General features: G+C 36.6%; 1 protein-coding gene across 1 annotated transcript; it reads left to right on the top strand.

Annotated features, from left to right (window-relative positions):
* Positions 1 to 65: 65 nt before the first annotated feature.
* Positions 66 to 20,995, top strand: LOC6032783 (homeotic protein labial). Its single transcript, XM_001843266.2, has 4 exons — positions 66 to 1,111; positions 19,753 to 19,842; positions 20,463 to 20,638; positions 20,819 to 20,995. Exons 1-4 carry the CDS (start codon positions 304 to 306, stop codon positions 20,876 to 20,878), a joined length of 1,134 nt encoding a protein of 377 aa, XP_001843318.2. The 5' UTR covers positions 66 to 303; the 3' UTR covers positions 20,879 to 20,995.
* The last annotated feature ends 6,968 nt before the right edge of the window (positions 20,996 to 27,963 follow it).

The raw sequence follows: 27,963 nt of genomic DNA, 5'->3' as shown, positions 1-27,963 counted from the left end.
ATATTTTCATCATAGCCTTTTTGTTGCGGTGTTTTTGCTTGACAGCATTGATTCAGTAGAGAGAGCTCAGTTTCAAACGAGTGGTTTCAGGAGAAACAACATCGCGTGCTTCCGTCGGAATTATGTGTGAAGTGATTTTATTTTCTGACTTGGCTTGAATTATTTGCAATTAATTTCCGAGGAATTTCTCGTGAGAAATGCATAAACCTAATGATGCTTCATTGAAAATGCTATGCATGTTTTGCATATCTTGATTAGTTTAAAGCGTGATATCATATGTTAAGACTGCTTTTGTGATTCAATATGATTGATGTGAGTGTATATGGAAGTCATGCAATGCACGCTAGTGGTTTTCAAAGTGGAAATTCAGGATCAGACGGATTCTCCTATATACCAACAAATAATCATTACTACCAGAGACACTCAACAAATGTGGACTGCAGCAATACTGGAATAGATTCGTCATCCTTTTCGGCGCAAGCAATTGGAAATCCTGCGAGTGCATGTACTAACTCGCCTAACCCAGTTCAACAGCAAAATTTTGCTCATAGTCATCTGTATAGCCCATCTGCAATCGAGTATGGAATTACGACATCTAATTCCCCGTCGGATCTTTATTTCGATAGTGAAACACAGAGTATGTTCTACAACAATAGTCAACATACCAATAGTCCATTTGCACAATCCAGAATAATAAGTGCAGACAATGGATTGAGTTACACAAATCTTGATTATATGTACAGCCATCAAGAGAGCGGAGATACTGTAATCAGTCAAGAAAGTAAGATACACTTACATCGTTATGAAAATACAAGTGAACATTCACTTAGTCACCATTCGCTACCAAATACATCATGGTATTCAGAAGGAAGTTCACACCATGCACAATCGAGTAGTGTACCAGGATTTTCAACAAATATACCACATGGACTGAACATTGTGCGACAAGACACGGATAACAAAATCAACACAGGAAGCATAGGCTTGGCCAACAATAGTGATAGTGATCAAGCAATTCATCAACTAAGACATGAGCATATACAACAAAGTTCAACTAATGCTCCAACATACAAGTGGATGCAAGTTAAACGCAACGTGCCAAAACCGCAATGTAAGTTTTTGAAATCTAAATATAATCTAGATTTCTAGATTCGTTGATATTTACTTTGTGAATACCGTAACCGTTCGTTTCTAACAAATGAAAATCTTTATTGATGAACAATGTTTTTCAATATTGTTTGATAAGAAATGTGGATTGTATCCTACGGAAAGAAAATGTTTACACACAATGTCCAGAATGAGGGTTGAATTCTCAAGTGTTGGTGCTAATTATCAAACGGCTAGAAAGCAAAGCATGCCGTAATATAAGATCTTTATCGCTACACATAATTATAATATTTTTACGTCAAGCGGCATGCAACCGTATACAACCCTATTGCTATATAGTATTCACTTCAGTAGCATTTGTTTGTGCTCTACAGGGTAGGATCAATAAAATAATTAGCGGTCGTGTGCTGTATTTTAACTAGCTGGGTTACCCTTGAAAGGATATTTTATGCCAAGGAACACACTTTCTAAGTGAATATACTTTTTCAACAACTGGACTGAAAATTTGATTAAAATTGTCTTAGGCGTCGTCCATAAAGTACGTCACGCTCTAGGGGAGCGTTTGACATGGGGGAGAGGGGGGGGGGGGTTACGTCTGTAACGTCACGCAAGACTAATTTTTTAATACTAAAAATTCATTTTTAAAATATAACTCAAAAAGTTTAATGTTTGATAATCTTTTCATATAAATCAAACACTATACTATTTGAGTTGTTGATTATAGATTTAATATGTAACGCATTTAAAACGTGGCGTACTTTTCGAGGGGGGTCATAGCCAGCGTGACAAAGTGTGACATGCGAGGGGGGTTTAGTTTTTTGTTTGTTTTCATAGTCAGCATTTGCATTTTTCATTAATGTGGGCAAGGAATTTGAGGAAAATAAAAACGATATCTTGTCACAACAAAAATCCGATGGTAAAATCGCATGTAAAAGCTAAAGCATCACTTTTGTGAGAAAATTTAATAATACACACTGAATCACCAATGCTATGCTATGCTATGCTAAAATTTAATAATACACACTGAATATGCAGTTTTTCTAAACACAATAAAATATTAACAATACAAAAAATCAAACCATCCACTTCAACGTCCCGAAAGTCTTTTGTGTTCTTCTGCTTCTGCTCAAACTTTGGAGTCCAAAGGCTTGAATGGGGAGAGTATTTTTTCATAAAATTATTTTTATTAGGTCCTTTTCGGTACAGGGACCTGGTTAGGACCGAGTCGGCTTTTGTAATTAGATTGTTCTTAAGAATAAGAGTACCCAAACCTAACATGCAAGTTAGTCAAAGTTAAAAAGTATAAATCTTGAATGTAGTAAAATTTTATAGCTAATTTACTATCCACAATATTATGAAAGGTAGTATCATATTGACAACACGACTCTGGGTGTAATATTATAATTAATTTACACATTTTTGGTGGGAAAATTACACATTTTCCTGACATAAAAGATGTACTCATATTCAGATGTAGGCAGTTTGGCAAAATCGGCCCCAGCAAATTCAAATGGTGTTGGTGGCGTTGCAAGGAATGACGCATATCTTGTTTGCTGAAAAAAAGCCGAACAGTGAAGGTCTGTGCAGGGCCTCAGGAAGCTCAAAAATTATATATTTTTTTGGAAGGAGCCTAAACCGAAAAAAAAGGTCTCCGATCGGGCTCAAAATTTTTCTGGGGGTTCCTTGGCCAAAATAATTAGACCCGTATTTTTTTGTTTCGCAATTAGGGTGACCTACATTGTGCTAGGGTGGTTCGAAAAATTGCAATTTTCGTCATTTTTCGCAAAAATCACTTTTTTCAAAAAAAAAAATCATATCTCCGCGTCATTTTATCCGATTTTAGCTGTCTTAAAAGCAAAAGAAAGGTGAAAGAAAGTTTAGCCGTTTGAGAAAAATAGTAAGAAGTTTCAAAAATCTAGCTTACATTTGAAAAAGTCGTTTGAAAACTTAAAATGTTGTTTTGACCGTGTCGGGGCCAAAGAGGCTAACTCAGTTTTATTTTCAAAAAATCATATCTCGGAAACGTACTGTTCAACATCGCCAATTTTTTGATATGTTATGTGAAATTTTCCGAGGAATCCGATAAAAATATCAATTTGCGGTCATCAAGTAAACATATGTTCATTTGAATAACATAGCAGATTTCCTAGTTCCTTTTAGTGTTGTATTAAATCATAATCCAGTTTGGAGCATTTATGATGTTAACTGAGGCATTACCAAAGGTAAGAAAACAATTAGAAAAATCATGCTAAAATTGCTAAGAATAGCGGATAGAAAGAGAGAAAGCTTATTACTAGGTCACTGAGGGCCCAAAATTATTCTACCTTGTACTGTCGGAAAACGCGTCATCATCTCGAGAGAGCAAAAACTCTGGCAAGGTAACAAGATCTTCCCCGGTGACTTTTTGCTGGGCCGCAATGCCCCTACGGGCAGCGACCACGCTGGTAATCATCCGCCTTCATCCAGGAAGAAACGTTGAGTTGTCCGCTGGAACCGTATGCTGTCCAACTTCTTCCGCTTTCCCTGCCCCTCGAAGTAGGACGCATCTGCGGTAATTGCCGGTTGCGTTACCGTCGCAGTTCGCACACCTGACACGCGACTTTGTTTGCTCTGAGTTGTCCCACAAGTTCGCCTTTTGCAGCAGTGCACACTCCTCGGAGAGGTTTGTATCACCACATTTCGCGTAGCGGGGCGGAGGTAACAGTTTCGCGAGCCGTGACCAAATTTGCGGCAACGTCCATCAGGTTTTTGGAATATAACCGCCAGTAAAACAGTCTAACGCCTTAGTTCGCCGCATGTCTTGAATTTTGATATCGCAGCGGTCGAAGTCCAATAGATACAGGGTGTGTGTACTAATGACTGTTGTCTTCCGCAAGAGCACTTTTATCTCCCGTGATGTTATTCCGGCACCCGAGAGGTGTCTCTTTAGGTCAGAGATCAGTCGTTGTTTTCAGATTTTTGTTTACATTTTTATTCTAAACTTATTTCTATTAGGTCCTCTTAGGTGTTACAATTTTTGTTTACATTAATTACTGTATCTTTTGATTGGTGTAGCCAAATTAGTTAAAACTTGGAGCGTTTGCTTAGCGATACTATACGAACAAGTTGCTTTAAAAAGTTTGACTTCATCGTTTACCATCAAACTTTAAAAAATGAGTTTCTCAAAAAGTACTAAATGTTCGTTGTCACAAGATAGAAAACAAACGACGGTCTAGTAAAAAATATTCATTGACCCTTGAACAGAAAAAAAATAAATAAAAAGGAAACATAAGTTAAATTGGTGTTTCATAATTGTGGGTAGGTCTCACAGCCTTATATCCTTTATAGAATCAGAAGCCAAAGCAGGCACATCACTTTTGAGAGAACAATTTTTATATTACACGACTTAATGTACGGTTTTGTTGCTTACTAAATATTTCTGGAATCAATCCCAGCACGCAGATTATGACCGGTAAAAAAAGACAGGAATCACAACAGAATAAACTCACTTATGTAAAGTAGGATTCCCTCCATGTTTTGTGTGTTTGTTTTACAAGTAGTAATGCGCCATGAATTTTACACGTAGGCGAATTATCTTTTTAACTGTGCTCAGCTTACAAATTTGGATCCTCTTCATTGGCGAGATGGGCTGGATCCCCATGTGTGCAACAAGTAGTTGAAAAACCCCTGGACATTTGTATCCAAGTTTGAGAACCGCTGGTTCAAAGCATTCCATTTCCAAAGTGAAAGATCAAATTGAAATATGATATGGCAAATAGATATCTGGAAAACGGTGTGTACATTTATTCTCCTCTCTACTTCAACAGAGTTGTTTATGCAATGCCTATATATTAATGCGTTTCCGAATCAGATATGATTTCTCCCACAAGTTATGTAACAAACAGCATATCAAGCAAAATAATGTAAATGGGCCAATGTGGATTTGTTAACAAGCAGCCTATCCTGCTCACGTCAGTTAATTTTTACAATAAGAATGAGTAGGATAGACCGTTATTTATCCGCATTGGCCCATTTAAATTTTTTTGCTTGGAATCCTTCCTTGGAATTTTGAGACTGATGAAGTTCAATGCATTGTATGTACGTTAGGATGTCTAGAATATGAGATAGTGTTTGAAAACTCCTCCACAACCAGAATACTGTTCCATGAAGTTTAACGTCTTTGAGCAAAATACTACAAAAATCGGCCAACATTAAACCGTTTACACGTACTTAACAATGAAGTTTATACCAACCCCATTTTTATGTATTTAATTGATAATAACGTGTTTAAAATCTTGATAGAAATTCAAACCTATACTTTCGAAGGACCAAAACATTATAACTTGGTCCCCTCAAGAATAGAGAAATATTTACTGTTACTTACCTAATGCAATCTAGTCCTTTTTGAATTCAAAAATGTGTCATGCATTTCACTGAAAAGGGTTAGTATAATTTTAAATCTTGACCGAATTTGCCCAAATTTGACCCATGGTCTTAGAGTAGCTCAACAATGTTTTACGGTTGAAGAGCAGTGGGGTCCTTTTTTACAACTGAATTTCGGGAAGACCTTGTGGGAGTTGAGAGTAAAACATTATCAACTTAAATGTACTTTTGGCTAGGACTGAAAATATACAATATCATAAACATAACACTTAGAGTTGGTAACCTTGTAATAGAAAATTCTCTTTTAATGTAACTTTTTAAAAACATGATGATTTGCAGGAAATGTATTGATTTTCATAGAGTGTCTCATTGTACTCTACGTGTCTTATTATTCCTGCCAAATCCGTCTACATTGAGACAGTGGAATAATTCTTACAGTAAAGTTATCTTATTGATTACTACTCTATTCTACACTTTTTAAGGTAGTTTACATGAGCTAAAGTAGTTTATTTTTTTTCGCAGGTCCTGCATTTGGAATAATTGTCTGAGTTTACAAACGTCGATATAAATTTAGGCAAATATTTTCAAATAAGTTTAAAGATCTCAGTTTTATTCATTTTAGTTTTATTGAATTGTTTTTGTTTGTCTCTTGCAATGCTTATTATAAATGCATTTAAAAAAAATGTTCTATTTACCCTTTATGTTCCTTCTGACGCAGTGATGAAATAATACTGCAAAGAATGATTAATTCTGGAAACCTAAATTCAACCAAAGGCTTCGTATCTATTTTCTGTCCATATTCAGTAGCTGCAACTTGTTATCTTGACATTGTGTCAATCTAAATGAATGTGGATCGATGGTAACTTCGTCGCATGAACAGTTGACTGAGGAGTGAGGTTTTCTTGTTATCAGCCTTAAGTCAAATATTTAGTTTAGCTTATTATGTTTCTAATGGTGGACACGCACATGTACTCTAGCTGAGAAGATTTCTACCCATATTGAAGCTTACATTTACTTTTTGATATGAGTTTGCCTACTGTTATCATAAATATCGTGCAGATTCACTTGGAAATATTAATAATCACACCAACCAACAAAATTGCCGAGCTCCCGTGGTGTAGTGGTACGGGTTTCGCTTTGTAAGCGGAAGGTCGATGGCTTGAAACCCATCTGGCGAGGCAAAAGGGGTAGGTGGCGGTCGAGAGGGGATATCGGCTGCTGCGGGAATTGACTTTGTCAAGTCCCAAGCCTCCCCAAAACCCATCCCATCCAATCTCTCGGACGATCTGTTGGCGACTGAGTCTGAGCGTTGAAGAACTCTGTAACAATACGCAGAGAAGAGCTTCAAATGCTACTTTCGACTCGGTCACATAGGGGGATGGCGTCGCTATTTTTAGACCACATTTTCCACTTTTTCTCTTCGAAACCGACTACTTTATCGACCTTATTTTGCTGGGCGAGATAGGACGTCGTCTATTTTTAGACGATGACTCAGCACTTTTACACTCTTGCGCTTAAAAAAACCAGGTGGCAGCACGATGTAACGCCACGTCCCTATGCTCTCAGGCAAAATTCGAGCTGAAGATTGGGCTATATGATCGGTAACGATCTCTAGATGGGTCAAGAATAAACGAGATTTCCCCTCAATCTCGCTCATCTCCACGTCCTCGGATCGGTCTCTCGTGCTCGTGTGGCATGGCATTTGGGGGATTAGTCTGGGGAATGAGAGGGGGCAACTGCTCGAATAATTTGTCAAATACTGTCTCGCTCAAACAATAGCGCTACGGAAGACGATCGTTCGGCAGGCTGTGTATAGCAGCAAAACAGAAAACCTGAGAACAGATCATACTACAATAGATACGCAAGTGTCGCAGTGGTCCGTGTCCGTTCACAGTAAAAAAAAAAAAAACCAGCAAAATTTCTGCGCAAACTCAACTCGAGGGGAAGAATGAACTTTGGGGTCCCCAGAAACACATAAAAGCAATCCACTTTAAACGATTCCCCGGGTCTTTAGTGGTCTCTGTTGCAAGTTTCTGCTCATTTCTAGGCGTCCGAAGGTTATGTGTGGTGAGTCACCCAAAACCACTTTTACGCAAATGGATCGACTTTTTACTTTTCCATCCGATAGAAGGCGTGATCAGGCAAATCTCGTCTCGAAAAATCGCACCGGGACCTTCTGGGATTGAACCCAGGTCGATTGAGTGAGAGGCAACCACGCTTACCCTATACCACGGATACCCGGCGCTTTGAATTTTCAAAAATATTTAGTCTGGGCCGAATGGTTTTCCTCTAAAGTTTATATGGAGAATTAATGCTGTTCGGTCCTCCTACATATTGCTGATTCTCCATTCAAACTTTGAGAAAAACCTTTCGGCCCAGACTAAATATTTTTCAAAAATTCAAAGTGCACGTGTTTCTGTGGACCCTAAAGTTCATGCTTCCCAGTCATTTTTTAGATTTTTTTGTAGATCAGTGTTATTGTTGATTAACCGCCATTCATAAGTGACGAGGAGAGAGGTTAGTCTAACTGGTGCTACGACAAACAGTTAAATTTAATTTTTGACTTAAACAATACAAGACTTTGAGAAAATTAACAATAATGTTGGTTGTCTCTTTGAAATTAGCTCCACTAAATCCATTTTAGTTTAATCTTTGAGGCAATATTTTAATTCAATTCCACACGCATACAAAAACGTAACAAACATACGCGAACCAGAGGAAAATGCAGCCGTTAAGCTTAGAGAATTATTTTCAACCAGCAGATTTTTTGACATTATGCTTTAACTTTAGTAAAAGTGTCATGCTCCGCTTGGGTGTTAAGTAAATTTTGCATTATTTTATGAAATTCTATGTGATACTACACTCAGAAATATGTAGCCCATCAGTATGGAAAACCTACTCGACCGAAATGTCAAGCTCATATCGTCACTTCTGTGCTATCTTGTGACAAACGCCATTTAGTACTTTTCGAGTAAATCGATTTTTAAAGTTTAAAGTTGAATATTTTCACATCAGTTACTGATAGAATCATTCTGAATGAAGCGATCGGTCCGTACACTATCACTCAACAAACGCTCCAAGTATGAACTCATTTAGTAACACCTACTAAAAGATATAGTACAGAAAGTATACAAAAATCAGAAAAGCACGTGTCACAAGTGTGCCCTGAAAGTAAAAAATGTACTACGTGTCACAAGTGTGCCCAAAATTCCCATACAAACTAAGTTAACATTAAATTGATGTTTTTATGAACATAAACAATATTATTTTGAAATCCAATGTTGTCATTCATCAGAAACTATTTAAATTTTTATTATTTGGAATAAAAGGTTAACATTTTCCCGATTTTCTTGGATTTTCCAGCTATTTTCGTGATTGCTGGTAAAATGGCTCTATAAGCAATTTTAATCAACTAAATTAATACAAAAATCATTGAAAAATACAAAAAATCAAACCATTAACACGCTTTAAACAAATACAATCAAAAGAAAGTTGGAAAAATCAAGAAAACCCCTGAAAATCAAAGATTTTCCCCCATATCCGAAAAGCACAGACAAAAACCCCGGATGTAAAATTATTTCATTCTTGACACGAACCTTTATGATTTATGGCAGATCAACGTGTAACAAGATAGCACAAAATTTTCTAATTGAAAATGTACTACGTGTTACAAGTGTGTTCCTAAGAATTAATTAAAGGGCTCGTTGAATGTTGATGGCGATTTGTATGGCGGTTGTCACAAGTGTGCCACCAATATTTTGTTGGAGATTTGTATGGCGGTTGTCTCAAGTGTGCCACCAATATTTTGTTGGAGATTTGTATGGCGGTTGTCACAAGTGTGCCAACAATATTTTGATGGAGATTTGTATGGCGGTTGTCACAAGTGTGCCACCAATATTTTGTTGGAGATTTGTATGGCGGTTGTCACAAGTGTGCCACCAATATTTTGTTGGAGATTTGTATGGCGGTTGTCACAAGTGTGCCACCAATATTTTGTTGGAGATTTGTATGGCGGTTGTCACAAGTGTGCCACCAATATTTTGTTGGAGATTTGTATGGCGGTTGTCACAAGTGTGCCACCAATATTTTGTTGGAGATTTGTATGGCGGTTGTCACAAGTGTGCCACCAATATTTTGTTGGAGATTTGTATGGCGGTTGTCACAAGTGTGCCACCAATATTTTGTTGGAGATTTGTATGGCGGTTGTCACAAGTGTGCCACCAATATTTTGTTGGAGATTTGTATGGCGGTTGTCACAAGTGTGCCACCAATATTTTGATGGCGATTTGTATGGCGGTTGTCACAAGTGTGCCACCAATATTTTGTTGGAGATTTGTATGGCGGTTGTCACAAGTGTGCCACCAATATTTTGATGGCGATTTGTATGGCGGTTGTCACAAGTGTGCCACCAATATTTTGATGGCGATTTGTATGGCGGTTGTCACAAGTGTGCCACCAATATTTTGTTGGAGATTTGTATGGCGGTTGTCACAAGTGTGCCACCAATATTTTGTTGGAGATTTGTATGGCGGTTGTCACAAGTGTGCCACCAATATTTTGTTGGAGATTTGTATGGCGGTTGTCACAAGTGTGCCACCAATATTTTGTTGAAGATTTGTATGGCGGTTGTCACAAGTGTGCCACCAATATTTTGTTGGAGATTTGTATGGCGGTTGTCACAAGTGTGCCACCAATATTTTGTTGGAGATTTGTATGGCGGTTGTCACAAGTGTGCCACCAATATTTTGTTGGAGATTTGTATGGCGGTTGTCACAAGTGTGCCAACAATATTTTGATGGAGATTTGTATGGCGGTTGTCACAAGTGTGCCACCAATATTTTGTTGGAGATTTGTATGGCGGTTGTCACAAGTGTGCCACCAATATTTTGTTGAAGATTTGTATGGCGGTTGTCACAAGTGTGCCACCAATATTTTGTTGGAGATTTGTATGGCGGTTGTCACAAGTGTGCCACCAATATTTTGATGGAGATTTGTATGGCGGTTGTCACAAGTGTGCCACCAATATTTTGTTGGAGATTTGTATGGCGGTTGTCACAAGTGTGCCACCAATATTTTGTTGGAGATTTGTATGGCGGTTGTCACAAGTGTGCCACCAATATTTTGTTGGAGATTTGTATGGCGGTTGTCACAAGTGTGCCACCAATATTTTGATGGAGATTTGTATGGCGGTTGTCACAAGTGTGACACCAATATGTTTATGGCGATTTGTATGGCGGTTGTCACAAGTGTGCCACCAATATTTTGTTGGAGATTTGTATGGCGGTTGTCACAAGTGTGCCACCAATATTTTGATGGAGATTTGTATGGCGGTTGTCACAAGTGTGCCAACAATATTTTGATGGAGATTTGTATGGCGGTTGTCACAAGTGTGACACCAATATTTTGATGGCGATTTGTATGGCGGTTGTCACAAGTGTGCCACCAATATGTTTATGGCGATTTGTATGGCGGTTGTCACAAGTGTGCCACCAATATTTTGTTGGAGATTTGTATGGCGGTTGTCACAAGTGTGCCACCAATATTTTGATGGAGTTTTGTATGGCGGTTGTCACAAGTGTGCCACCAATATAACATTCATTACACAGTAACATTCGTTACACCGTAACATTCGTTACACCGTAACATTCGTTACACCGTAGTTTGGTCACACCGTAATATTGTTACACCGCAATATTCGTTACACCGCAGTATGGTTACACCGCAGTATGGTTACACCGCAGTATGGTTACACCGCAGTATGGTTACACCGCAGTATGGTTACACCGTAACATAGTTACACCGTAATATGGTCACACCGTAATATTATTACACCGCAATATTCGTTACACCGCAGTATGGTTACACCACATTATGGTTACACCGTAACATAGTTACACCGTTATATGATTACACCGTAACATTGTTACACCGCAACATTCGTTGCACCGTAACATTTCTTCACATCGTAGTTTGATTACACCGTAACATTGTTACACCACAACATTCGTTACACCGTTACATTCATTACACAGCTACATTCGTTACACCGTAATATTGTTACACCGCAACATTCGTTACACCTTAACAATCGTTACACCGTAACATTCGTTACACCGTAACATTCGTTACACCTTAGTTTGGTTACACCGTAACATTGTTACACCGCAACATCCGTTGCTTCGTAGCATTCATTATACCGTGGCATTCGTTACACCGTAATAATGTTACGGTGTAAGACTATTACGGTGTCACACTGTTACGATGTAATCATATTACGGTGTAACGTTGTTACGGTGTAATGAATATAGCGGTGTAACGAATGTTACGGTGTAAGGAATGATGCGGTGTAACGGTGTAACGAATGTAACGGTGTAACCAATGTTGTGATGTAACAATTGTATAGTGTAATCAAACTACGGTGTGAAGAAATGTTACGGTGTAACGAATGTTGCGGTGTAACAATGTAACGTTGTTACAATGTTACGGTGTAACAATGTTACGGTGTAAAAATGTTACGGTGTAACAATGTTACGGTGTAACAATGTTACGGTGTAACTATGTTACGGTGTAACGACGTTACGGTGTAATAATGTTACGGTGTTACAAGTGTACGGTGTAATCACACTACGAAGTAACAAATGTTGCGGTGTAACAATGTTACGGTGTAATCATATTACGGTGTTACTATGTTACGGTGTAACCATACTGCGGTGTAACCATACTGCGGTGTAACGAATATTGCGTTGTAACAATGTTACGGTGTGACCATACTACGGTGTAACGAATGTTACGGTGTAACGAATGTTACGGTGTAACGAATGTTACGGTGTAACGAATGTTACGGTGTAACGAATGTTACTGTGTAATGAATGTTATATTGGTGGCACACTTGTGACAACCGCCATACAAAACTCCATCAAAATATTGGTGGCACACTTGTGACAACCGCCATACAAATCGCCATCAAAATATTGGTGGCACACTTGTGACAACCGCCATACAAATCGCCATCAAAATATTGGTGGCACACTTGCGACAACCGCCATACAAATCTCCATCAAAATATTGTTGGCACACTTGTGACAACCGCCATACAAATCTCCATCAAAATATTGGTGGCACACTTGTGACAACCGCCATACAAATCGCCATCAAAATATTGTTGGCACACTTGTGACAACCGCCATACAAATCGCCATCAAAATATTGGTGGCACACTTGTGACAATCGCCATACAAATCACCATCAAAATATTGGTGGCACACTTGTGACAACCGCCATACAAATCTCCATCAAAATATTGGTGGCACACTTGTGACAACCGCCATACAAATCGCCATCAAAATATTGGTGGCACACTTGTGACAACCGCCATACAAATCTCCATCAAAATATTGTTGGCACACTTGTGACAACCGCCATACAAATCTCCATCAAAATATTGGTGGCACACTTGTGACAACCGCCATATAAAACTCCATCAAAATATTGGTGGCACACTTGTGACAACCGCCATACAAATCGCCATCAAAATATTGTTGGCACACTTGTGACAACCGCCATACAAATCGCCATCAAAATATTGGTGGCACACTTGTGACAATCGCCATACAAATCACCATCAAAATATTGGTGGCACACTTGTGACAACCGCCATACAAATCTCCATCAAAATATTGGTGGCACACTTGTGACAACCGCCATACAAATCGCCATCAAAATATTGGTGGCACACTTGTGACAACCGTCATGCAAAACTCCATCAAAATATTGGTGGCACACTTGTGACAACCGCCATACAAATCGCCATCAAAATATTGGTGGCACACTTGTGACAACCGCCATACAAATCGCCATCAAAATATTGGTGGCACACTTGTGACAACCGTCATGCAAAACTCCATCAAAATATTGGTGGCACACTTGTGACAACCGCCATACAAATCGCCATCAAAATATTGGTGGCACACTTGTGACAACCGTCATGCAAAACTCCATCAAAATATTGGTGGCACACTTGTGACAACCGCCATACAAATCGCCATCAAAATATTGGTGGCACACTTGTGACAACCGCCATACAAAACTCCATCAAAATATTGGTGGCACACTTGTGACAACCGTCATGCAAAACTCCATCAAAATATTGGTGGCACACTTGTGACAACCGCCATACAAATCGCCATCAAAATATTGGTGGCACACTTGTGACAACCGTCATGCAAAACTCCATCAAAATATTGGTGGCACACTTGTGACAACCGCCATACAAATCGCCATCAAAATATTGGTGGCACACTTGTGACAACCGTCATGCAAAACTCCATCAAAATATTGGTGGCACACTTGTGACAACCGCCATACAAATCGCCATCAAAATATTGGTGGCACACTTGTGACATCCGCCATACAAATCTGCATCAAAATATTGGTGGCACACTTGTGACAATCGCCATACAAATCTCCATCAAAATATTGGTGGCACACTTGTGACAACCGCCATACAAATCTCCATCAAAATATTGGTGGCAGACTTGTGACAACCGCCATACAAAACTCCATCAACATTCAAATAGCCCTTTGGGAACACACTTGTGACACGTAGTACATTTTCAAATAAAAAATGTTGTGCTCTCTTGTGATACGTGGTGTTATAAAATTAGACATAAATGTGTAGTGCCATCTGTTGGTACCATACAGTTTTATAGCTTGCTTTTGCCTCTGCACGTGTCACAAGATAGCACAGAAAATTTGTTGAGAAACTGGTCTATGTCACAAGTGTGCCCAACGATATCCCGGAAACGGAAACGAATTTCAAAAATCGGGTGATGGCATCTTGTAGCGTTTGTTAAGTTTAATGAAACGCCATCATTAACTCATTTTCGACCAAAATGGCGTTTGTCACAAGATAGCACAGAAGCGACGATATGTAGAGTAAGCTATTGTGTTTCATATGTTTATGGAACCTATTCAAAAAGAACTCTAGATATATCCTTTCCATTCTTAATCGGTATGTTGGCCGAGCGGACTAAGGCGCCATTCCTTACTGTTGGTGCTGGGTTTGAATTCCGTCGGTTGCAACTTTTTTTTGTGTTTACACACATTTTACATGTGTAATATTAAATGAGCAATTCTCTACCAAAACCGGAAATGGATTTTATTTGTATTTTTTGATTTGGCTCAAACTTTGTGGGGGCCTTCCCTATGACCAAATATGCTATTTTGTGTCATTGGTTCACCCATACAAGTCTCCATACAATTTTGGCAGCTGTCCATACAAAATGGTATGTAAATATTCAAACAGCTGTAACTTTTGAGTGAATTTTCTGATCAATTTGGTGTCTTCGGCAAAGTTGTAGGTATTGTTGGGACTTTGAGAAAAAATAGGTACAGGAAAATTGCAGATTTTTTATCAACTTTTTTACTAAAACTCAATTTCCAAAATACGTATTTTTGATTTTCGAGATTTTTGATATGTTTTAGGGGACAAAATCCGCAACTTTTGAGCCATAGAGAAACATGGTCAAAATCTGCCGAGTTATGAATTTTGAAAAATAGTGATTTTGAAAAATCAAAGTTTTATGCAAAAACAAGTTTGACATTACTTTTTAATGCAAAATTGAATTTGCAATCGAAAAGTACTTACAGATTTTTTGATAAAGGGCTCCGTTTTCAAGATAAAGCCACCGAAAGTTTGATTTTAGCGAAACATTTGCAGTTTTTCAATTTTTAAAAATAGTGACCATGAGTGACCATTTCTAAAAATATTTTTTTTGAAAAAATCAGAAAATTTGCTATAAAATTTTCTAAGTGACATTGAAGATTGGACCTCTGGTTGCTGAAATACAGCGGCTTAAAGGAAAAGAAACACGAAAATTGAAGTTTTCTAAGTCTCACCCAATCAGCCCACCATTTTCTAATGACGATATCTCAGCAATTAATGGTCCGATTTTCAATGTTAATACATGAAACATTCGTGAAATTTTCCGATCTTTTCGAAAAAAATATTTTGAAATTTTTTAAATCAAGACTAGCATTTTAAATGGGCGTAATATTCAATATTTGGCCCTTTTAAAATGTTAGTCTTGATTTAAAAATTTTCAAAATATTTTTTTTCGAAAAGATCGGAAAATTTCACGAATGTTTTATATATTAACATTGAAAATCGGACCATTAATTGCTGAGATATCGTCATTAGAAAAAGGTGGGTTGTTTTGGTGAGATTTAGAAAACTTCAATTTTCGTGTTTCTTTTTCTTAAAGCGGATCTAACTCAGCAACCCGAGGTCCAATCTTCAATGTCTCTTAGACAATTTTATAGCAAATTTTCTGAATTTTTCAAAAAAAATATTTTTAGAAATGGTCACTCATGGTTACTATTTTTAAGAATTGAAAAACTGCAAATATTTCGCTAAAATCAAACTTTCGGTGGCTATATCTTGAAAATGGAGCCCTTTATCAAAAAATCTGTAAAGTACTTTTCGATTGCAAATTCTATTTTGCATTATAAAGTAATGTCAAACTTGTTTTTGCATGAAACTTCAATTTTTTCCAAAAATCACTATTTTTTTTCAAAAATTCATAACTCGGCGGCAGATTTTTTGACCATGTTTCTCTATGGCTCAAAAGTTGCGGATTTTTGTCCCATAAATTATATCAAAAAATCTCGAAAATCAAAAAATACGTATTTTGGGAAATTGAGTTTTAGTAAAAAAAATGTTGATAAAAAAATCTGCAAATTTTTTTCCGTGTGCCTATTTTTTTCTCAAAAGTCCTCAACAATACCTACAACTTTGCCGAAGACACCAAATTGATCAGAAAATTCACTCAAAAGTTACAGCTGTTTGAATATTTACATACCATTTTTGTATGGACAGCAGCCAAAATTGTATGGAGACTTGTATGGGTGAACCAATGACGCAAAATAGCTTATTTGGTCATAGGGAAGGCCCCCACAAAGTTTGAGTCAAGTAAAAAAATACAAAAAATAAAAATGGTCAAAATCGGCCGAATTCGTAGAGAGTTGCTCAAGTGTCTTTTTTGACGAAGGTGATGTGCATGCTTTTGCATGCGATTTTCCCATCTTTTTTTGTTGTGCAGCATTACATACTGTTTAGATTACTTTTACAAAATTGTATGGGATTATTCAGTTCAAGTAGAATTACACATTTTCGTGTAATCATACTTGAACTGAAAAATTCAATACAAGTTTGAAAAGTGAACTTAAAAATGTGTAAAGCTGATTTTGTGTACAGGAAGCATCTATCTTGCGATGTGTCTCTGCAAGAAATTAACTTTTCAGCATTGAAAGTCTGGCGCAACACGAGAAAAGGTCGGACAAGCATTTTGACAGCTGGAACTGGACAGCTTGCAAATTCCGAGCTAACAGGTAACTTTTTCATAAAACTCGAAATGTTAAGCAATAGTTGGCCTTCACAGCCATCTTTTAACAATGCGGGTTTTGTTAAATAGTTACTTGTTGGCTCGGAATTTGCAAAATAGTTTTGACTGTCGAAATGCTTATGCGCCCTTTTCAAGTGTTGCTGCAGAAGTGTGCTATAATGATTTTTTTTGCAACACCGTCGTGTAACTACTTCCTTTGGAACCCATACTATGCCATACACCAAGCACGTATTGAATCTGTCCAAAAACAATAGTTACTGTACGCACTACGTAAACTTAACTGGACTTCATTTCTTCTCCCATCATATGCTGCATGCTCATAAATATACAATCATTAAAAGAACGTCGTAAATTTGCCATGCTCTCTTTCATCAACGACACGCATACAGTCAGCAGCACTATTTTCAGAAATACGCAATAGTATTCATGAATCAAGCCGTACTCTTAGACATTCACCACTCTTAAAAATGACTGCATACACGACAAATTATTTTAAAAAATCACCACTAAATCAAATGATGCACTTTTATAATGAAAATTCACAGTAGGGTAGAGTAGTCATTAATGAGACAAGGGGAACAATGATAAAATGGCTCTAATAAGTCGTAGTTTCAACCAATCAGGCTCATATTTGGGGGGAAGGTGTATCTACTGGATACACTTCTGCTATAATAGTGGCTTTGGTTATGGACGCTCCCTTGAAAAGTTATTTATAAATGTTTGATTCTGGGGTTTAAAAGTAAATTATGGACAAAAAATACTTTTTCGCTAATAGGCTGCCATTTACACCAAAACTAATATTTCTTCAAATTTCTGTCGACGTTCCATAGTGATTGAGTTGGGCTACAATGTCTTTTCATTAAGTTTGACCAAAATTTAGAATATACCCAGAGTCCAGGGCTGTCTCATTGTTCCCCACTCATTTTAGCCCATGGGTGACAATGAGACACTTCGATTTTTCTTCATTAAGCTTTTCAAAATTTATGGAAATCTTTCAAACAAATGAACAGGAAGTGATTTTTGGCATATTTATAGAGTTTTAACTTCATTAAACCAAACATACAAAGTTTTGTGGTATAAATGTATGGATTTTACAAAATTTAAATACTATTTAGTATAACTTTTTTTAATTAAAGTTTCATGTTGGCAAAATTGCTCTAAAATATTCAAGGCAAGTCACCTGTAATGAAATAATACAAAAACTTGATGTTTTACTAGAAAAGTATTAATTTTCGTAGAGTGTCTCATTGTTCCCTAGCTGTCTCATTGTTCCTGCCAAGTGCGTCTACAACGAGACAGTTGAATAACTCTGGCTGTAGACGTCAGATCGATAAAAGAAAGAAAATGCATTAAAAAGCTCATTAAACCATGCTGATGAAAAAATTAGAAAAAGTTGAAAACCAAAAGTGTCTCATTGATGACTACCCTACTCTGCATACAGTACATCTGTACAATAGAAATAAGAAAATTGTAAGTAGTCTACATTAGAGACCCTAAATGTGGAGACTGGTCTAAGTGTGCTAAATCTTTCTGACAACGTATGTTTTGAGCTTGGCAACACTGATAAGTTTCGACGGGGGTAAAGGCAAATGCTCGTTTGGATACATCAAACTCGTGTCTGTTTGGGTACGTCAAATTCACTTCGACCAGTCTCCCTATTTAGTATTACTAGTCTACATAAGCTTGACGAATAAACAATAAACTAAATTATTTTATTGTCATTCTCGATCGACGAAAGGGCCTGCTTATCAAAAAACAACAAAACACAATTGAAAGAAAATTCGCTAGATTTACAAATGTCGTAATTTCAGTTTCCTTTTGAGAACGTTAAAACCGACGCTTACTCTTCCATCATCTTTTAGGCCATAAATTAAGATGCCTGAAAAACTTGTAACATGAAAATGTCATTGCAATGATCAATGTCTACTACACAGAAAAAAAAATCATGGTAATATTACATCTGGGAAGGGGTACATCTTTTATGTCAGAAAAAAGGTGTAATTTTACCTCTGGAAATGTGTAATTTTACCACTTTTCTTGTGTAATGTCACTTTTTCAGTCTGAATTGAGGCACGGGTATGAATCTTCAAGCAATTTCAGTATGGCGACTTGTATGAGAAGAAAGTGAGGCATTTTCGCTAGTTCTCACTGTTCTGTGTTCTGCGTGCACGTCCGCAAATATCGACCACACACATACTAACACAAAGCACCACCAAGAGGCAAAAGGTAGTTACGAATATTGTTGGCACTTTTGTTAAAAAATAAGCGGTTTTGCAAACCAACTTTTAAGTGTAGTTCGACCATCAAACTTATAATTCGATGCTGATTTGTGAGGAAATTTTTTAAAAATAAAAAGTTTTTTTGCAGCACCCCTTTTGGGCGGACATTTTTGTTGTCACCTTTTGGTTTCTTGGATTAGTCATGAATAATTTCACAGTGTGAAAAAAAAACAGGGCAGCTACCACCACGCGGCGCCACCGTTTTGATTGAGAAAATGATACAGGTTTTTCAGACGAGTTTCAATCCCGTGATTGAGGTAAAATTACATCATAAAAGAGGTAATATTCAACCTTCAAAAATTACAGCTTCCAAATTTACATTATTTTTTTCTGTGTACACAATAAAAAACATGGTAATATTACATCTTATATGCCAGAAAAAATGTGTAATTTTACCTCTAAAAAGGTATAATTTCGCCACATTACTGGTTTAATGTCTTTTTCAGTCTAAATTGAGAAGTAATACTAAAGCTTCCAAAATTATACCTATTAATAAATGTTTTCGGAATTGCAATAATTCAGATAGTTCAGATGCTTTACGAATGACTCCTTGACAAAATTTTATTGTTTAATCTAAATACTTCTTATTTTCTATTTCACAGTACCAAAAAGCACCCCTCAGACACCAGCAGAATTCCACATCAGTCATCATTCAGTGGATCCATTAAGAGGATTAGCAGATCATAATTTAGGTAAATCAGATACTACGGTACTTACATGTTAATATTGAGGCAAGCTGCATTCAACAGCTTCCATTTTTTTGGTTTTGTTGAGAAGTGCGTAAACAATTTTGCTCGAAATAGTACGGTGTTGTGCCGCAACACTTTTTGCCTTCCTCACCTTAATGACAAAAATCACTCGAAAGGTGTCTTATTCATATCAATTCAGAAAAATGTTTGTGCGTGATGATTTTGATAGCTTTGGTTCCATTTGATCTGTCGCTGTTAAAATTGTGAAGTTTTATAAAGTACCTCAAAAGTTATGCAAACGATTTCGACTGAAGTTTGGAAGATTGTCAAGAGGGTGGTTTTGAGCGAAAACCTTCATGTTATATATTTTAACGCACAATCGCACAAAGACACTTTTTCAAATATAATTAAAAAATCAATACATGAATATTTGTGCATGAACAAAAGGTAATTTTGCTCTGAAAATAAGCTTTATCGTTGTCTTTCATATTTTTTAAATTTATTCCATTCCTGTAACCAATTGAAAGCTCTTCTTGCAATATTAATAAAAGTAACCAATTAAAAGAAAATTTATTGTGGAATAATAAAAAAAATCAATTATCATTTATTTATGACCTTTTCAGCATCTTCATCGAGTTCACATCAAACCAGTTTTCTGATGACAAACGTTAGTACCGGACGAACAAATTTCACTAACAAACAGCTGACGGAGCTAGAGAAAGAGTTTCATTTCAACAAATACTTAACACGAGCCAGAAGGATTGAAATAGCCAATACTTTGCAACTGAATGAAACCCAGGTAAAATTATCACTCCAAATGTCTCCCCTTGTTTCATTGCCTCCGATTTTGAGGCCAATCTCTGGAGATTTTTTAAGTTCAATAAACTTTTTTTGCTTTTGGGTATTTTTAAATCGGTCTTTTGACTAATTTAATCTACTGATCTCCATTTTTTATAAATTATATTAATTTTATTTTCAGGTCAAAATATGGTTCCAAAATCGCCGCATGAAACAAAAAAACGGATTAAAGAAGGATTAGTACCACATGATAGTCAATGTCCATCTCCGAAGATCATTAATAGCCCTTCAGATACTACTCCTATGAAAATGCCACAATTACAGAAAGTAATGATAACAGCCGAGAGTCTACTTCATTATAATTTTGTAATTTGAAATTGCTAAATAATATTAACTTATTGTTTTTGTTACAAATTGTTCAAAAGAGCAAAAATACACAATCAAAGATATTATGCATTGAAGATAAAACCAACCCACACACATTCAAAGAAAAAAGTATTGAATAGACATATAATATATTTTTTAAATCAATTAATTTAAAATTGTCCATGCTAAATTATTTAGTTGAAAAAAAAACACAACAATTAACTCTAAAGTGTTGAAATTGTGTATTTAATGCATTAATAATAATTTACCACATTTTAAGAATTTTGAAATTTTTAAATGGCATTCAACATGTGTAGCGGACATTTTTCGTTCATTAATTTCTATTTCATAATTGCTTAGCAAGTGGTTTGAATATGCGATCAGTTATGTCGAATTAAATCAATAAAATGGCAAATTAACATTGCTTGAGATGTGGCTTGTCAATCAGTCCAGCTCACTAGTATAATAAAGTTTTGATAGTGAAAAGTCTTGATCAAATCACGGTAATGTTATAATCCCAAAAGTATACTGGTGTTTAAATTCAATGCATAAAAACGATTATTAGATAAAAATAATATTAATTAACATCGAATGTTCCTCTAGTGTAAATTAGGTAAGATTCATATTCATATAAATTATAAAAAAAAAACTACAGCAATCGAAAGCGTGTATTATACAAAATAAAATTTGACTAGAAAATGAATGAGCTGAATGTCTTTTAATGTGTTACTAAAACATCTCTATTGCAATCCCGGGGTATGGGGTAAAAGTGCGCACGGGGCAAAGGTGCGCACCAGCCTTTAAATACTTAATTTCAACTTAAAAAGCTCATATTTGGGGTTTCGACTTGTCTTAGGGTCAATTTTATGTATGTAAAAACATAAAGTAAAAAATGAATTTTGTGAAAGCTATTTAGAAAAGTCACTTTTGGGCCATTTTGATCTTATATTTGAAATTTACAAAATAAGGTTTACAAAACTTCAAGTTTAAGAAATCTTTGAAACCATTTAACTAGTGTTTAGCCTAGCCAGTTACCTTGCTAACCCTTAAAGAATATTTGAAATTCCTCTTCTTCTTATTTTTTACCATAATTTTTCCTAAAAAGAAATTTGCTGGGCAAAAGTGCGCACTAAAATTTCCAAACATTTTGTATGAAAAAAATTCAAACACATTGGAAAACTTTTATTTCTGATAAAATTGATTCAAAATCACCAAAAAATAGTAATTCTGCCTAAATAGGACGAAAAAATATAACTTATGCGAAAATAGGAATGTTGTTAACCCTTAAAGTAAAACTTCTGTTTTATAAGTACTACGTAGTTTGAATTAGTTACTATACAATAAAATTATCTTAATTTGGGGTAAAAAAAAACAATCTCCAATTTAAAACATGACGCAAACTTAACTTTTACACAAAAATTAACTCAACAGTCACTTCGCACTGCATATTGCGCACCTTTGCCCCACATACGGAGCAAAGGTGCGCACTTCATTTTTTTAGATCAATTGTCTGGTCCTCGAGATGTAAGCAGGCAATTGCCTGCTGAATCTTTCGTCAATCACCTATACTCATGACACATATGAATAATCTTTTATATACTAATAAAACAAAGTCCAAAGATGCGGCTAGAACCGTCATTGCATGATTTACAGCATTTATTCGGAAAATCTTTTGAAACCGGTGTGAATCAATTTGCAAAAATAACAATTCTTGATCTATTGAGAAACCGATAGGTTTCTATAAGTCTTTCTATATTGTTAGTGATGTAGAGGTAGGCAAAAAGCGAACCGCTCCGTGGCTCCCAAAAAGAACCGCGATTCTTTTTAAACTCCGGTCTTTTGAAAGAACCGTTTCAATATGGCATGATTTTGATATGATTATGATTTATTGAATTGCCAAAAATGTAGTATTTAATTTGTTTTTGAGAATAGGAAATGCAATTTTAAAAATTTTAATGCTTATTAAAATTGATCCCAAAAGTAAATGATTTTCTAAACAAAATGAAATAAACTTTTCATTGTACAACTGAGTGTACATCAAAGTAATACCGGAATACAAATTTGAGCATTTCAAATAGCATAATTTGTCAAATATTTCCAGCAATCTACTGGATATTTGAGAGATTTGGAAAAAATAATCATATTGTCCGACTAAATTTTAGCGTTTATAGACTTTATCGATTAAATCAGAATGTAAAGAAGAGTTCACAGAATATTTTCTCCAAATAAAATATCAGCATTAGTTAAATTCTAATCTAATCTAATCTAATCTAACCCTAGCGCAGCCAGTCTTTCGAGGGCATCCTGGAAAATGCCTTAGGTTGATTAACGCCTAGCATCCTCTTGTCATTATTAACAATTGCAGTGCCCCAATGCAATAAATTGCTTTGAAACATCACAAAAGTTAAAGCGGCCAGGCCAACTGCGTAAAGTTTACCGCAAAGATGATTCGTTGAAGTGGGTTGAGTTTGAGCACGAATGTTCAAACAACAACACAATTCTGAATCTACAGGGGAGGAAGAAACGTGGGGATCCCCCGCTCACGTTCCTGTTTGTTTAAGCAATAAATCGTTGGGAGCACCATGCTAAGAAGTTTTGGTGCTCCGGGACCTCGGGGATGGGACATTGTATTTCCACAAATGCCCTGGACACTATTTGCCGTGGTTATAGCGCCACAACTCGCTACCTGTTGGTAGAGAAAATAATATTTAGTAAATAGTACTAACATGGATCACCACTTCTGGTGGGTTTAAAAATTTTATGAAAATTATTATTTAATATTTTTACATGTGTGCACATGTCATAATTATACATTGCAAAAAATAATCAGACTCACCTTGAAGAAAACTGCTGACTTAACATCTGAAAAGGAAAAGCATACCTGAGGTGAAGCGAAACCCCTTGATCCTCAACCTTCCCAATTTCTTGCTCTCCGACCCCAGTCCTTGCGGGCACCAACTGTCGAGTACGCGAGCGAACAGCGAACTCTAACATCATTGCAGCATCCGCCAAATGCAGTCGGCAAGCGCAACAGAAATTTCCGTCGCTCTCCCACCTGGAAACGGTGGGGCAGCAGTCAGCCTCTGCACACGAAACTCATCCTCCCGCTCCCCCTCAGCAAGCGCCACAGTTCGTCGATCAATCTCCTCGCTCTCTCTCTCATAAGCCGGGCATTGCCCGTAGCCCAGAACAAGAGTCATCAATGACGGCGGTGCAGTGACGATGACCGTCGTATCATCGACGTTGACTGCCTCGCTCTCTTCAACACGAGCAGTTGTCACACAAACACACCAAACAAGCAAATCGTGGTTTGTTTGCCCTCTCTTTTTCCTTTTATTTTGTATTTCCTCTCTTCCTCTCCAGAAACTCTCTCACAGCGCAGTATCACTGCATTGGTATTCGTGTGATATGTCTCGCTGCGGTACCTCTGAGCCCGAAATGTAAAAAAAAACATGGCGAAACATATCAATCACAAACGCAAAACTTTCGAAAACCTCGACATCACCGCGAAATTTTCAAAACGAACGACACATTAAAGTCTGCTGGCACTACGTGAAGACTTTCTAACTATTTTCCGAACCAGAACGCACATAAAACACTAAAAAATGAAGCCGAATCACGCCCGCTGAACAAAACGAACCGCACAGCTCAAGGCACACGCACTCCATATCAGCATTAGTTAAATTCTTGCAGAAATAAACGCAATTTTAAAATAGAATTTTTTCCCATTCCATTTTTTTCGGATTAAAAAAAAGTTCATCAATACTTCGATATTTTGAAAACTAATGATTGCAATACAACTGGGGATGTGTAAAATGCATTTTAAAACTCTTTTTTCATTAAAATGTTTATATCATGGCTTGTTATTTCTTTTTTTGCGACTTTGGCCAGAGTTGAGGGTTATAAACTTCAAAAAAATATTTGGTATGGCCTAATTTATAAAAGTCCAATGTGAAATAACTTATAAAATCACACGATTCTTGAAAAACCCCTTTTAATCCAAATTTTGAAAAAGAGCGAAAGAGCCGTTCAAAAGAGCGGCTCTTTTTAAAAATCGAACGAAACTGAGCGGCTCCTTAAAAAGAACGGTTTTGCCCACATCTAAGTGATAGTGATTTTTCACGGCACACAAATTGAAGTTTCGCGGTATGTCAATTGTTTTATGTTTTATGTTTTATGTTTTATATGAGGGAAAAGCCCGTTTGAGTGGAACGCCTACCGATGGGTCCTTCTCAAATAGGCACAAAACCTCTTATTTTTTATTATCAACAGATTTTACAATCCAAATGACATAGAGGATATATACAATCAAACTTAAGCTAACAAACTAAACTAGCACAATGTAAAAAATAAATAAATAAATAAATAAATAAATAAATAAATAAAACTAACTAAAAATAAACCGGTCTAAACCTTTGTCAAAACACATATGCTTCCCTGAGAAAATTAAAAATATCATGCTTCAGACGGGGACGAGACAAATGGAAATCGAAAAAGGGGTAACAACGTTCAAAAACCCTGCACATACTAGAAACAGGTTCATTGAAGGCATAATTTGTGCGGGCTCCAGGTATAACGAGAAAATTACAATTACAAGTCATTAGAATTTAACGGTACCCGGGCAGACGGTAATAACAAAATTCATGCCATTTCAATAACTAATACTGTTAAAATAACAGAAAATGTTATGGAATCTTCTTGAAAAATCCATTTTCGCATAAGAGTTTATGTTATCATAACAAAATTTGTTATTGGTCTGATATTGGTTGAAAGCCAAAACAACATTGGAATAACATTTTTTGTTATGGAAAAATACCTCCAACTGTTATTGGGATGATCGGATTAGTTACTAAAATAACAAAAAATAATAATTAAGATTTGAAGAATAACTAAAAATGTTATTAGTCTGTTATTACAATAACAATCCCATAACAAAAAAAATCATAACGACGAAAAACAAATCATGTTATAATTAACATAAAATGTTATTGGCCTAGTATTTTCAAATATCAAAAAATGTTATTCCCAACTTATTTCCGTCTGCTCGGATAGCCAATAATCTACTCCAAATAAACGCAAAAGTGTTATTTAAGAATAATCAATACAGAAATTACAAAAAACCTGTTATTCCCACCTGGGGTGAAATATAGCCTTTCTTACAAAAGGGATAAAACGGCAATTATTTTTTTTTTTTTCAAAGAAATAGCAAAATAAAGAATGGTCCATTCATGAATCAATTCAAAAATCAACCTGCGTTGTTTTTGCCCCATTCGCCATGGCCGGGTGTAAGATGTACTCAAGCATTTTCGATTTTCAAAATCATAACAACTTATTTTTGAGTCAGAGAATTAGTTCACAATCTGCGATGTTCGTAATGTGTTCTGCATATCGATAAATTGTTCGTACTCTCTGAGTGTTTTTTTTTTTCACTTTTCAAAATATCGAATTAACGAGTAAAGAAAATAATTCCGTCTTGCTCCAAAATGACAGGCAGAAAGTATTTCCACACCCGAGATTTTGCCGTATTTACGATGTAACGGTTAAGCCGCTTAAAAGTTCATGAATGCTTTAAAACGCCTACTGGAATTTACAAAACTGACATTTAGGCGTTAGGCAAAATTGTGAGCTTTTAATAAGCAAGCCAGAAAATTATGTAGCATCCATTTAGGCGTTTTTGGGCTAGGGAAGCATACTGCGACTGAGCGCTCGGTGAGACTTCACTACGACAAACACAATCGTTCCGAGTGAACCACCTTGGCTCATACGTTGGGTTCATGTCACGGGTGAGTGCCAGACACGAAACCGAGCCGACGAGAAGACGCGTGGTACGATTAACCAAAATACTAACAAACAAATGGGCTCGTACCGAAGCTAGAAAACCAAAACCGCGATGTGCGTTGTCACTGGCGTATGGGAAGCTTGGACGCTCACCAGAAATTCGTTCGCTCAGAGATCGATCAGAGAATGAGCAAGAAAAAAAGGCAAAAGAATGAGCATGAGGCTTCAGAACGGAAAGCTGCTTGCGTCGTTTTGCGTTCACTGAAGCTTAGCATAGATAATCATGATAGGCGATGTGTGATGAACTAGCAATAGCGCAGGAGGGCAACTTGCACAAAGAGGGAGTTATGTAGTATCAAAACTCTATACGCGCCAGCATTACTCGCGTCTGCATGTGAAGCTCAACTTGACAACTTGTCGACGAGGCGATGGAAATCGATCGTCCATGAGTTTTTGCTGATTTTTCGAATGAATATTTCTCGAGAAATGATTGAATTACGAAGCTTGATTTTGAGTCGGAGTTAAAAGCAGACCCTACACCTTTCTTTAGTAAGAAAGGCAAAAATGGAAATTTTCTATAATCTGAACGGTAAATCTGAATGAGGTCAAATTTGTTTAAGAACATCGAAAAAAAAAAGATAAAATGCCAAAGGAACAGTTTTGGAATTTGGTGAAAAATTGGCTTTCACCTTTTTTAGGGCTTTTTTCCCCTCACAGTAAATTAGTCCAACAGTTGTAAATCAAGAACCACATTACCGACATGGATGAAAATTTGGGAGGATGTAAGGCTCAAAAAATGCAATTTTTCAGATAGATAAAAGATTTCAACTCTCGAAAAAGGCATTTTTTCGGAAAAATAAACGACCGAACTTTTATTTGAAAACCACCTGATCATGTGAAAACATACTCCGAGTCCTCTTAAAAAATGGTTAGATTAAAATTTGGTATGGAACTGCTTCACGTTCCCCTGTCAAATGCGCCCAAGATAGCTTAAATAAATAATATGAGCTCTGAGAAACCCCCTACTAGAAAATTGAGCACTTCTTACCACACACGGACGTCACGTGTGCTCTACGGTAAGTTGATCCCAAAAATTCGGATATTGGAGATAGACCAATTCTGTCATTGTCAATCGATCGGGCGTCAAAAATCGATCGTCCATGGTTTTTTGCAGATTTTTCG

The sequence above is a fragment of the Culex quinquefasciatus genome, chromosome 3 (genome assembly GCF_015732765.1).
Source record: "Culex quinquefasciatus strain JHB chromosome 3, VPISU_Cqui_1.0_pri_paternal, whole genome shotgun sequence".
NCBI classification, from domain to species: Eukaryota; Metazoa; Arthropoda; class Insecta; order Diptera; family Culicidae; genus Culex; species Culex quinquefasciatus.
This window is presented reverse-complemented; position numbering and strand designations above follow the sequence as displayed.

Excerpts from the sequence above, each read along its gene's own strand:
- LOC6032783 (XM_001843266.2), top strand. The coding sequence starts at position 304 with ATGATTGATGTGAGTGTATATGGAAGTCATGCAATGCACGCTAGTGGT. Across the intron at positions 1,112-19,752 it reads CAACGTGCCAAAACCGCAAT|TACCAAAAAGCACCCCTCAG; the intron begins GTAAGTTTTTGA and ends TCTATTTCACAG. Across the intron at positions 20,639-20,818 it reads TGCAACTGAATGAAACCCAG|GTCAAAATATGGTTCCAAAA; the intron begins GTAAAATTATCA and ends TTTTATTTTCAG.